Source organism: Scyliorhinus canicula, chromosome 17 (genome assembly GCF_902713615.1).
Source record: "Scyliorhinus canicula chromosome 17, sScyCan1.1, whole genome shotgun sequence".
Lineage (NCBI taxonomy): Eukaryota > Metazoa > Chordata > Chondrichthyes > Carcharhiniformes > Scyliorhinidae > Scyliorhinus > Scyliorhinus canicula.
The window spans coordinates 19,482,760-19,495,786 of NC_052162.1; the positions used below are offsets into that span (position 1 = coordinate 19,482,760).

A 13,027-nucleotide genomic window follows, 5' to 3' on the forward strand; every position below is an offset into this window, starting at 1 on the left:
GCAACCACCCTGCAGCCATTTAACATAGAATCAAAGAATCCTTACAGCGCAGAAAGGGGTCATTCGGCCCATCGAGTCTGCAGTGACCCTCTGAAAGAGCACCCTAACCTGGGCCCACTCCCCTGCCCTTTCCTGGCTGGCCAATGCTTCTCCTCTATTGTCCAAATCTCCAAGAATGTCTTTCTTGGCTCAGACCGTGGATTATTACGCATCCACTCCATTCTGGACCAGCAATAGATGCTGAGCTCTTCAGCAGGACTAAACAAATACTGACTTTCCATATCCGGGTTTGAATTAGACCCAAGGTGATGGTGGAAATGTCTTCAGACTGTGAGATGAGGGGCCTCAGGTATTTGATGTCTTGGTGAGGATGAACCATGTTTCAACATGGTCTTCTTGCTCAATGCTAGACTTCTGATCTCACTGAGGCCACGGGCTGCCCGATGTACGACACTATCGACACACTAATGAGGGTGGTGCCCGTCTCAAATTGGAGGCTACAGCCTATTGCTGAGGCCAAAGTAGAGTGAAATGTTATTCCAGATCTAATACATGATGTACCTCATCCAATATGGCTGACAATTGGATGGGCAATAGAAAGGTGTTCTGGTCTCCAGCATTTCCAATCTTCTGGCTTTCATGTGTAATCATAACATTCCAATTACATTGTGGTTGGCTTGACAACACTTGAAGATGGTTATGGTGGGTGGAGAGATATCCACCTGGTCTAGGCCAGGATTTCCCCCCATTGATGAGGAAGGTAGGAGAATATTTCTCCAGTCAAAATCCCAAATGATGTTTTTTTTTCCCTCCCTGCAGGTGTTGGCATTCCTACATGGCCTACTCACCTTCCATCACTTGACCTTTGAACTAACTCAGGATTTCTTGCCCTATAAGCAGCAGCTTCAACTAAGCTTGCAACATGTGAGTTCTGTTCTGATGTATAATTGTGACTGAACGTCAAGAGGCACAGGGGCAATTGAGTCAAGTCGCGTGAGTCTGGGAATTTTTTCAATGGGGCCAGACCCGCCTTGGCGTAAAGTGTCCGTTTAGACGCTCTTGTCGGTCGGTGGCGGTGGGGGGGGGGGGGGGTTGCGGAGGTTGCAGGTGCAGGTTGGTGTCAGGCTCATTGCCTTCGAAGCAGATTGGAGGCGGTCACAGCGGTGGTCAAGTGCCGGGGCGGGCTGGTTAAAAGGTTCTTCGGGACTTTGTTCCAGTTCTTTTGCTACATTTAAGGCCCTCTAGCCCTTGCGCCTCACTTCCCGCCAGCCAATTATTACGAACACATGGGGATGTTAGTCAAAAAAAGTCAACACCTCTTTGCACATCAGTAAACAAACTCGCCCCCAGATTCCTTTTATAAGAGTTTATGCTCTCAGCCAAGTCTCTTTATGCATCAGTCATCAAAATCCAGCCCATTGTTGCCCAACCTTTATTGTAGCTCAGTCCTCTTTCCACAAAACCAACTTCTTTTCCCCATGTCATGGGACCACTTCACAAAATCGGTGTCCTTGCTGAAGCGCACATTATGGGCTGGATTCTCCGGTCCCCCGGCCACATGTTACTCGGCAGTGCGCTGTTCGCTAGCGGCGGGATTCTCTTCCTGCCGCATGTCAATGGGGTTTCCATTGAAGCCCCCCCCCCCCCCCCCCCCCCCCCCCCCACATGTTGGGTGCGCTGCCGGGGCGAACAGAGGATTTCAACGGCCGCAGAATTCCAACCTACATCCCCTTCACTCCCGTCTTTGTTGTCGGCTGTGATATGGATGGAATACACGGGGATTTATGAGTTAGTGTTTCTTGGTCATTTCAGGAACTTGACCTATTGAGAGATACCTCCACACACAGCAGTATGGAGTCATACGGCAGGCCACAGGTTCTGTAATGGCATTGGTTGTTTTCACAGACAAGGAATCACTTCATGGGCACTCGGGCGGAGATGGAGGATCTCATGACAAGAATGAAAGAAGCTCCACAAACCTGCAAGCTGCCGGGCCAGCCCACCATTGAAGGCTACCTCTATTCTCAGGAGAAACGTAAGGATGAGACGTCTTAGAATCATAGAATCCCTACAGGGCAGAAGGAGGCTATTCAGCCCATCGAGTCTGCACAGACCCTCTGAAAGAGCACCCAACCTAGGCTCACTCCCCTGCCCTACCCCCGTAACTCCATCTAACCTACACATCTTTGGACACTAAGGGGCAATTTCGCAAGGCCAATCCACCTAACATGTGAGAGGAAACCGGAGCCCCTGGAGGAAACACACGCAGACATTGGGAGAACATACAAATTCCACACAGTCACCCAAAGTCGGAATTGAACCTGGGTCCCTGGCGCTGTGAGGCAGCAGTGCTAACCACTGTGCCTCCGCGCACGTGTCTTGCTGGACCTCCAAATTTGTTACTCTTTGCGTTTTCCTTTCCTGAATTGGGTCATCGCCGGGCCAGCCTTTCTGAAATAAGCCATTCAGAATCTCCCTGACCAATGTCTAAGAGAATTAGACCTGAGGGCTGAGCCATGATGTGGTTTTGATGACCCATCTTCAGGCTTTTGTGATTTAGCCGAATGGATGGGATGTAATTGTTACTGCGTGTCTTGGTGCCATCTAGTGTCTCATTTCAGTACTGCAGCAGTTTTAAAAATTCTTCATTCCTGCTCATTCTACATGGATTCCAATCATAACTTCACGTCTTCTTATTCCAGTTGTTTTGCTACATTTTAGGCCTTCCATTCATTTATCTATCTACTTGCCTTGCCGTCTGAATATCCAATTGGCCATTAGATGCATAACAGAGATAACCATAGCAGTGCCAACATAACTTCTGCAATCATTTAGCAACCTGGCTATTTGTTGCCAACTGTGTCAGGATTTTCTCTGGCAGAAAAATCCATCTTATAATTGTTTTATACAAAATGCAAGGCTCCGAGGGTGAGGGTGGAGACATGTCACTCGTATTGGTCGAGAGGGTATGGGGCAAAGGTGGTGGAATGATTAGGGGCAGTTCAGACAACTTGACTCTTGGCAGCAGGAGACGAGCAGTAAAACTGGAAACCTGAGACCAGCCTGATTAGTAGGCCTTGTTGCCTAGGAAACCTGCTGCAGTACAGTAATGTCGGGGTAGATCCCCAGTTGTGCAGGGCTTTCTAATCTATTCTTGACTCTCCACAGGGGCATTGGGATTCTCCTGGGTGAAATACTACTGCAAATATGTGAAAGACACCAAAATTCTAAGCATGATCCCGTGTGATCCAAAACCTGGAGTAAAGCAAGTGAGTAAAATATTAACACAAGAGCCCAGATTGTAGGATAATGGACAGGCGCATGGCACATCCCACGACAGAGAATTGGAATGGCCGACAATGTTGGAGATGCTATGACTAATCGGTTCAGAACCAGCTAGCGTTTCGTCGGTCAGGCCCTCGCGCAAACATTTTTAACACTCCCCTTCTCTTTTGGAGCTTTTGGGGCAAAAATGGCAAATTAAATTGCTTCAGGGGAGAGTGATGCTCTCTTGTTATATTGTTTGAAAAGTTAGGATCTGCAATGTTGTGAGCACGTCTAGATGTATATTCAGAATGCCACATCACTCACGACTGCACTACAGAGGGTGGACAACAAAGCAACAAGGTATCGTTCCGGAGGACACGGTGAGATGTGGGAAATGCACTTGGATCATGACTCCGCGGACATTTTAAAGATAGCAGACGGGGAGCTGCAAGTGGATATCCTGCCCCGTTCCCGACTGATCCCACAATTTTTCAGTAAGGGAAGCGAGCTGTGGGTGACTCTCACACAGGGGAACCCAGAATGCAACAAAGCCACTTAGGAAAAAATAAAAGCAAATTACTGCGGATGCTGGAATCTGAAACGAAAGAGAAAAGACCGGAAAATGTCAGCAGGTCTGGCAGCATCTGTAGGGAGAGAAAAGAGCTAACGTTTCGAGTCCGATGACTCTTTGTCAAGAGCCACTTGAACTTGGTGCCGAGACCCCTATTTAGCTGTAGAAAGGCCCTCATCCTGCAGCTTGGGAGTCACAAATTTTTAGAGTAGATTTAAATGCTCTCATAGGAGAGCAAAGATCTATAGAACTGTCATGATGTGAAGATATTTAAATCCTTAGCTCTTTTATTAAAAAAAAAACAAGGTGCGTGTGTCAGAAAGATTTAAAAAAAAATACTGGTCTAGCAGTTTTAATTACAATTTGTTGACATTTCCCCAAGGGTTTTTATTTAATGTAATTATAAATACATAACTGCTTTCCACAAGCTATAACTATCTGAGCAGGGATGCCCTGATTGACAGCTCAAAGAAGTTGTCTTTGGTGAGGTTATGAATAGATTTTTGTTTGTTTTTATAGAGATTAAGCCCTTGAGATTTAAATGTTTTTAAAAATCTTTCACGAATGGCAGTTTAAAAAAAAAAAAATTGTCAAGGCTGTGAAAGATATTTAGAGCTTAGGGCGCGATTCTGCACTCCCCAGGCCGGGTGGGAGAATCGCGGGAGGGCCGCTCTGGCACCCCCCCAAAATGGCGTCTCACGTTTTGCGACACGCCGCTCGGAGAATCGCGGGTCGCCGTTTTTCACAGCGACCCGCGATTCTCCGGCCCGACATTCCCGACCTGTTCACGCCGGCGGCAACCACACCTGGTCGCTGCCGGCGTGAACATCGCGCGAAAGGTAAGTTTGGGGCCTGTGGGGGGCGGAGAGGGGATCGAGCACCACGGCCGTGCTCGGGAGGGGACTGGCCTGCGATCGGTGCCCACCGATCGTCGGGCCGGCGTCTCTAAGAGACGCACTCTTTCCCCTCCGCCGCCCCGCAAGATCAAGCCACCACGTCTTGCGGGGCAGCGGAGGGGAAGACGGCAACCGCGCATGCGCGGCTGACGTCACTTAGGCGCCGCCGGCCGCGTAATTATCGGTACGCCGCCTTGACGCCAGCTTCAAGGCCCGGCGGCCGAGTTCCCCGCAACGCCGCTCCTAGCCCCCCGGGGGGAGAGAATAGGGGGCGAGGAGCGGCTTCCGACGGCATCGTGAAACACTCTGGGTTTCACGCCGGCGTCGGCCGTTGCGGAGAATCGCGCCCTTCATTTCATTGCATCTTAACATGGCTCCTGAGGTCTTCCCATGGTGGATACTGGGTGTGTTGGTATGAAGGATGCAAGGACCATGGGAGGTGACTGGGTTAGCATTAAGTTACTATGGAGGATATTATGGGCAGCCAGAGTGGGTGGAGAGTATAGTTTGGCAACAAATTGGTTTGAGGCTAATGGATGTGGCATAGGGAGATGTGTATCGAGGGAGGCAGGGCAGCGGGTAGAGGCGGGGTGGTGGAAATGACGGAATGTGAGGGATGAGGGCGAGAGGACCTAAAAATGTATTGTAAGAATTGGGGTAAAATCCCAGAGAACTGAGGTGGGCCTTGTAAACTGCCCTCTTCAACATTCGGCAGCCTCTGTGTCTACCTCTGATCTGAACTGTGGGGTTGGCAGGCCTGACTCTGTCCCACAGGCCTGACTCTGTCCCACAGGCCTGACTCTGTCCCACAGGCCTGACTCTGTCCCACAACTGTTCTCCTGCAAAGAAAATCACACATTGTGGAGTTTCTCCTGAGGTGGTTGAGGACAACCGGTAAATGTTCAAACTCAAGCTACCTTCCTCGAGAACGAAAATCTAGACGTCCATGTCAGCTCCAATGTTTGTGTCTAAAGATGTGATTATTTCAGACTTGACCAAGGATAAACAGTGGAACTACAAATTGTACAATGTTTGTCGACAATGTTCCACATGGGCAAAGGGGAATATGTGGTTAAATCAATGATTGGGACGATGTATACTGACAGTAAATAACGCACATAGAATCTTGGTTGTGTCGAAAGTGGAACCAAACATCTACATAGATAGAACGCTTGAAGACATCATCAGCAGGGCTGTGTATGCTGTGTTTTATTTAAAAGCAAAAGTGAAAATAATTGGATCACGTGACACATTTCCTTTCTAGTGATGTTACGCTGCCATCCTTTAAAGGCACATTACAACGGTCGTCAGCGGACATTCCATGTGTCACTCAGCTTCCGAAGCTGTGAAAGCGAAAATTATTTACCCTCCTTTCTCATCATTTATCTAGTGAGGAAAAAACCGGGTATTCTGATCAACTGTCTCCATATTGTAAATGAGAAAGAGACTTCTCATTTGTGGAACACCCTGGTTTAATCGATTTGATCCGTGTGTGGTTATTGTCCTCTTTCACGTGGGGAAGTGTTTTGCTTCTAACGTATGGCACGCTCAAACGCAGCAGTTCTAATTGTGAATAACTGTCCACATGCCGTCACCCTGTGCTCACTGACCTACACTGGCTTTCAGTCCATCGATGGGGGGGGCTATCAAAGTCTGAATTTTAAAGCAACCTCAGCGAATCAAAGTAAAATGTCCCCTTTTTCAACAAGGAAAGGAATTTATCTTGCTCAAATCCCTCCATGGCCTCCGGCCCTCCCTGTCTCTTATTGTCTGATTCCATGAAATCTGCACTCCTTGCATTCCGGCCTCTTGACCATCCCCCATTTTCATCGCACTGCCATTGGCTGCTGCGCTTTAAGCAGCCTGGGAGTTCCTTCGTTGAACCTCTCTCCCCATTAAGATCCTCCTATAAAAGCTGCCACATTCTCCCTGTCCCAGTGCCTCATCCTTCGGCTCGGTGTTGATTTTTGCCTGATTACAATTCCTGCAAAAGGACCTGGGGTGGTTTGCTACATTAAGAGTGCTATGTAAATGCAGGTTGTTGCACTGTTGGTCTTGGGGCTTTAGACAACTCATTGGGCTCACAGGAATAGCTTTCCAAAAAAGAACTGCTGGAGCTGTCATCTTATGTACTTTTCTCCAGGAATTTAAACTGAAGTCCTGCATTCGAAGGAAATCCGAATCCATTGACAAGCGATTCTGCTTTGACATCGAGATGTCCGAAAGGTAAAGGAACGTTACTGATCAGGGCAAAAATTGTTAGAGTTGCTGAAGATTGGTTAGCACTGCTGCCCTACGGCTGAGGACCCGGGTTTGATCCCGGCCCCGGGTCACTGTGTGGAGTTTGCATATTCTCCCAGTGGGTCTCGCCCCCACAACCCAAAGATGGCTCGGTGGATTGGCCACGCTAAATTGCCCTGAATTGGAAAATAAAAATCATAATTGGGTGCTCTAAACTTTTAAAAAAGAGTTGCTGAAGTTAGTCAAAGCTTGCTGTTATCGCCAATAACAGCAGTGACAGTGGAATATTTACTTGGCCAGAGGTTTTAACTTGCTTTTTTAAGCCTGTAATCATGGAGTTGATCCTTAATCAGCCCTGAATATATGTCCGTAAGCATCATTGCTGCACGTTGGTGGGACGTTTATGTCTTGATCCCATCTCGGTTCAAGACCTGGGAGGTGAATGTTATATCCCCCATCCCCAGCTGTGGCCATCTTGCTGCTTCGCTGTGTGTAGTTGTTGAGCTAACGGTGGCTGCCCTTATGTTAAAGGGAAATCTAGTATTCCATCTCTCATGTCAGTCTGAATTAACATCTCTGTTTTGAGAGCCGGTGTGTGCACCTTGGACTGAGAGGAAAGATGGGCAGTTGTGGTTTGCGTGCATGCCAATAAAACCAGATAGAACGCTTTTTGTTCGGTCACAACTCCAGTTGTTATCCTAATAATGAGCAGAGCACCTGGGAGCCTGTTCCAGAAGCAAAACGGCTAGTAAACCGGAAAATATGGGCGCGATTTAGCTCAAGGGGAACAAAGTCCCACAGCAAGGACGTTTAGCTGCGTGTTTCCTGGGGGCTTTAATATGCTGATTTCCTAAAACATTATCCTGCCCACGTGGGCAGGATTCACATCGCAACATCCCGCGAGACCGCACTAGATCTCATCTAGCTTTGCGAATTGGGTAGATCCAGGGAACGGGGTCTCCCGCCTTATATCGGCCACGCTGCGCCGCGGCGAGCTGCTTTTTGGGCACAGCTGGGCCGTCAAATCGCGGCCAGTGTCCTCTCAGCCGTGGCACCCTCCTCCGAGTCAGAAGGTTGTGGGTTCAAGCAAGTCTGAGCAGCAAATGTGGGCCGACACTCCTCCAGTGGAGTTCTGAGGGAGTGCCGCACTGTCGGAGGTGCCATCCTCAGGCCAGATGTTAAGCCAAGGTTGTGTCTGTCATCGCGAGAGGATGCAGACGTTTTCGTAGCCCTGCCTTGAACAGCTGGAGAGTTCAACCCACAATCCTGGCCAATCTTTATCCCTCAAACCTAGATGAGAAACAGATTATTCACGCTGCTCTTCATGGGATCGTGCTGTGCGAAAATTGCCTGCTGCAGTTCCCACATTTACAAACTGATGACACTTCGCTGTTGAAGTACTTCATCGGCTGCGGAGCACTTTGAGATGTCGATGTTGTGAAATGTGCTGTATGAAGGCAAGTCCTTTATTTCTTTTCCTTTCCCCAGTAAATTCAAAACAAATCTTCCTTTCACAGGCAAGGCCCCGTCACACTCCAGGCTCTCTCGGAAGCCAACAGAAGCTTATGGATTGAAGCGATGGATGGCAAAGAGCCAGTGAGTATCTGGCCATAATTTGTTTGCTCTATTTATCTGATAAAAATTGGTTGTATTGCATTTCCCTGTTCCCACCTTTCATGGAGCTGACTATTTCCCAGGCAGGAGAATATTCTGAGAATCCTTCCAGTGCAGATAAAATTCCAGCTTCTTCAACCGATCCAGTCAATGAACAGAAACCTGAACTGAGCTCTGATAGCTGAGGCCAACTATGTGTTAATAGCATCCAAGCCGGTTAGTGAAGTCAAAACCGAGACACACAGATTTTCTTCACTTAAGAATATTTTAACTTTTTTCAGTCTTAAATCTAACATGGACCTCATGGATCTGGTAGCACAGTGGTTAGCACTGCTGCCCCACAGCACCAGGGACCCAAGTTCGATTCCCGCTTTGGGTGACTGTCTGTGTTGGGTTTGTACATACTCCCCGTGTGTGCGTGGGTTTCCTGCGGGCGCTGCGGTTTCTTCCCACAGTCCAAAGATATGCAGGTTCGGTGGATTGGCCATGCTAAATTGCCCCTTGGTGTCCAAAGGTCTGCAGTTCGGGTGGATAAAAAATGATCAATTTCCCCTTAGGGTGAGATTTCACTAAATGGGAACAAAGCCGCATAACGAGCGCGTTTAGCCGTGTGTTTCCCATCGCTTGGCCTCGGCACTGCAAGTGCTGGGAAACACAATGCTATAAAAAGGCACCTGGGTTAGACAGGGACACTCAGCAGGGACCCCACGGCCGAGGCCACTCAGCCCGGTTCTGTGTACTGAGGAACTCTGCTCGCCGGGATGTCCCGATCACTGGAACCCCCCCAACCGATCTCTGACCCCTGCCCCAAGCCCCAATGCACTATGGAATGGTCCTGGCCCCACACCCGGCCAACACGCGGTGGCGATTAGGCCGGGGGTGTCCTGCACGGGTGGGAGGGGGGGGGAGAGGGTGCTGGAGACCCTTCCATAGTGCGCAGAGACTTGGGGCAGATTTGGGGATCACTTGGGGGGGCGGTGGCTCCAGAGATCGGGCATCATTTAAAAATGGCGTCCCGATCTTGCGCTACATCGAGGAATTCAGGTGAGTGGAGCTCCTCACTGCACAGAACGGGACCAAGTGGGTCCTGTTCTGTGCACTGGGCAGCACAGTAGCATAAGTGATTAGCATTGTGCCTTCACAGCGCCAGGGTCCCAGGTTCTATTCCCCGCTGGATCGCTGCCTGTGTGGAGTCTGCACGTTCTTCCCGTGTCTGCGTGGGTTTCCTCCAGGTGCTCCGGTTTCCTCCCACAGTCCAAAGACGTGCAGGTTAGGTGGATTGGCCATGCTAAATTGCCCTTAGTGTCCAAAAAGGTTAGGAGGGGTTATTGGATTACGGGGATGGGTGGAAGTGAGGGCTTAAGTGGGTCGGTGCAGACTCGATGGGCCAAATGGCCTCCTTCTGCACTGTATGTTCTATGTTCTAAGTGCTGACTTGGCTGAGGCTCCCGATCTAACCTGGATGTCGTTTATAGCTTTGTGTTCCTCGGCGCTGTGAGCGCCAGGAAACACCGGGCTAAACGCACTCGCTATGGGACTTTGGGAATGGGAACGATGTTATAGCAGAAATCCTGTTCCAGAGTTTGGTACAGAGAGAGTGGGGGTGACCAATAAATAAGTTTCTGTTTTCCCTTATTTATTGTATTAAGAGGGTGGTGTGTGGGGTTTTTGTTTTCAAATTGCTCATCAATTTAGTGAATCTTGTGACAAACATGTGAGGTCACTATAAAGCTGTGGGGGGGGGGGGGGGGAGCAGAAAAAGAAGGCAGGTGGGAAGAATCAGCAGCAGGAGGCGCTACTCCGAGCTTTTATCACTGGCTACCGTTAGGATGTGTCTCCTGTTGATCTGTGTGTTGCATCCACTAATTTCTGTTTATTTCTCTGTTGTTGGTGTTCACGTCATTGTTGAGACAGAGGTGTATTTATTTGGATTTTTAGCTTTGCTGCTGATCTGTTGGGTGTATTTGAATCTGACGGCCTGGTAGGGTCAGAAGCACAGAAAGAAGTCCTTTGGCCCACATGTCTGCACCGGCCATCAACCATCTATCTATTCTGATCCTCTTTTCCAGACTTGGCCCGTAGCCTTGTATGCTCAGGAACTTGGAAGTGCTCACCTAAATACTTCTCCAATGTTGGTGAGGGTTCCGGCCTCTACCACCCTTTCCAGCAGTGATTCCAGATTCCCATCATCCTCAAGCTTTTCCTCAAATTCCCTCTAAATCTCCTGCCCATTACCGTAAATCTATGCACCCTGGCTATTGACCCTTCTACTAAGGGGAAAAATTCCTTCCTATCTACTCTTATCTATGTCCTTCAAAGTTTTGTACATCTCAATCAGGTCCCCCCCTCTTCTTTTTAAGGAGAATAGCCCCAGCCTGACCAACCTCTCTCCATAGCTGAAACACTCCAGCTTCGGTCACTTGCTTGAACTTCTCTTCTGCACCCTCCCCAGGGCAGTCACATCTTTCTTACAGTGTGGTGACCAGAATTGCACACACTATTCTAGCTGTGGGCTAGCGAGCACTTTATACAGCACCATCATAGCCTACCCTGCTCTTACAGTCTATGCCTTGGCTGATAAAGCCAAGTATTCACATGCCTTGTTAACCTGTACAGCTGCCTTCAGGGACTGCTCGACATGCACACCAAGGTCTCTCTGGTCCTCTCTACTTCCAAAGATCTGACCATTCATTGTGTATTCCCTTGCTTTGTTATTCCTCCCAAATCGGCACTTTTCGGGGTTAAATTCCAATTACCGCTCTTCTCCCCATCTGACCAGCCCGTCAATATTGTCCTATGATCTAAGGGTTTTCCTCCTCACTATTTACCACACCACCAATTTTTGTGCCATTTGCGAATCTACTGATCATACCCCCCCCACACACATTGCCGTCCAGATTATTAATGTGAACCACAAACAGTAAGTGACCCCGCACCGACCCCTGCGGAACATCACTATACACAGGCTTCCAGTCACAAAAACAACCTTCAACCATCACCCGCTGCCTCCTGCCCCTAAGCCAATTTTGGATCCAATTTGCCATTGAATCCTATAGAATCACCACAGTGCAGAAGGAGGCCATTCGGCCCATTGAGTCGACACTCACCCTCCAAAAGAGCATTCAATCCAGGCCTGCTTCCCCCGCCCCCTCCCCATAACCCCACTTAACCTTTGGGCAATTTAGGTAATAATTTGGACACTCAGGGGCAATTTTACATGGCCAAAGCACCTAACCTGCACATCTTTAGACTCCGGGGTACCTAGGCACCCGGAGGAAACCCACGCAGACATGGGGAGAAAGTGCAAACTCCACAGTCACCTGAGGTCAGAATCGAACCTCGGACCCTGGAGCTGTGAGGCAGAAGTGCTAACCACTGTGCCGCCCATGAGCTCATAGAGTTTGGTTCGATGCACCTGAGTTTTCATTTGTTAGTTTTATGCCCTGTCTCTCTCTCTCTTTGTTTGTTTAATCACCTCAATATCTCTCTGGATTCTTGTCTTATCTTTTTCTTCCCTCAACTTTCTTGAAGGGGAAAACTGCTATCGACCGACTGGCCTTCTTCAGAAATTCTCTTTTGTTATGGCAAAGGAGTTAATAACTTCATTTTGAATTGTGTCGGCTGTAGACAACTTTCTGAAAGTTTCGGGTTGTAACACTAGCATCAACTGTCTTTCTGTGATTTTTCACCTTCTCTCTTTTGAACTCGAGTTGTTCTTTTGGTATATAAGGCTAAAAATTAAAATCAAATGAGGCAATTTAAAATAAGTGTTAAAATTAATTAAAGCTCCTTTTCTGTAGAGTTCTTTGGCAGGTTTTTTTTGTAGCAAAATTTAAGAGTGTTATCACCATACTTGTTACACGTGAGGATGTGGCTGATATAAGGTAGACAGACAGACTAAGGCCAGAGATTGGCCATCTGGCTGTGCATTCCACATCAGCGTTTTCTCCTGGCAGGAGTGTAGCCAGTGCCACATCCTCTAAACACGGACACTGGTGCAGTGGGGTTTGGACCAACAGGTTTGTAGTGATTGGCATACCTGGATGGAATCGGAGAGTGTGGCAGCACAGGACGCCATTCCACCTCTCACGCCAGCTCCTCAGAGCTCTCCAATTAGTCCCACTTCGCCATTCCCTCCCCAGGGACCTGCAATTGCTTTTCCCGCATGGAACTTTGCTGAGAAGGGAGAGATGCTGCCGAAGCTTTTTGTTTTGCAATCATCAGGACAAATTCAAGAATGCCAAATTTTGAAAGGATCACAATTCATCCTGCGGGAGAGAAGCGTGCTGATTGGCTGAGGCGTGCGGGAAGCCTATCGTTCACCTTTGTTTTGTTTTCACCTTTGTTTTGTTCATGGTGATGCCTTGCGGGTGGGGGTGGGTGTGGGGCGGGGGGGATGAGAGGAGAGCAGGGATTAGTCTGCCCAATTTGTACCTGT

General features: G+C 48.6%; 1 protein-coding gene across 4 annotated transcripts in view; it reads left to right on the forward strand.

The window, feature by feature from the left end:
* Positions 1-13,027, forward strand: part of LOC119952435 (oligophrenin-1-like) — a 205,463-nt gene that overhangs the window by 98,352 nt on the left and 94,084 nt on the right. For all 4 annotated transcript variants that reach the window (XM_038776185.1, XM_038776182.1, XM_038776183.1 and 1 more), the window contains exons 7-11: positions 820-924; positions 1,906-2,035; positions 3,169-3,269; positions 6,878-6,960; positions 8,493-8,571. In XM_038776185.1, coding sequence (XP_038632113.1) covers positions 820-924; positions 1,906-2,035; positions 3,169-3,269; positions 6,878-6,960; positions 8,493-8,571 — 498 coding nt within the window. The remainder of the gene's footprint in view (positions 1-819; positions 925-1,905; positions 2,036-3,168; positions 3,270-6,877; positions 6,961-8,492; positions 8,572-13,027) is intronic.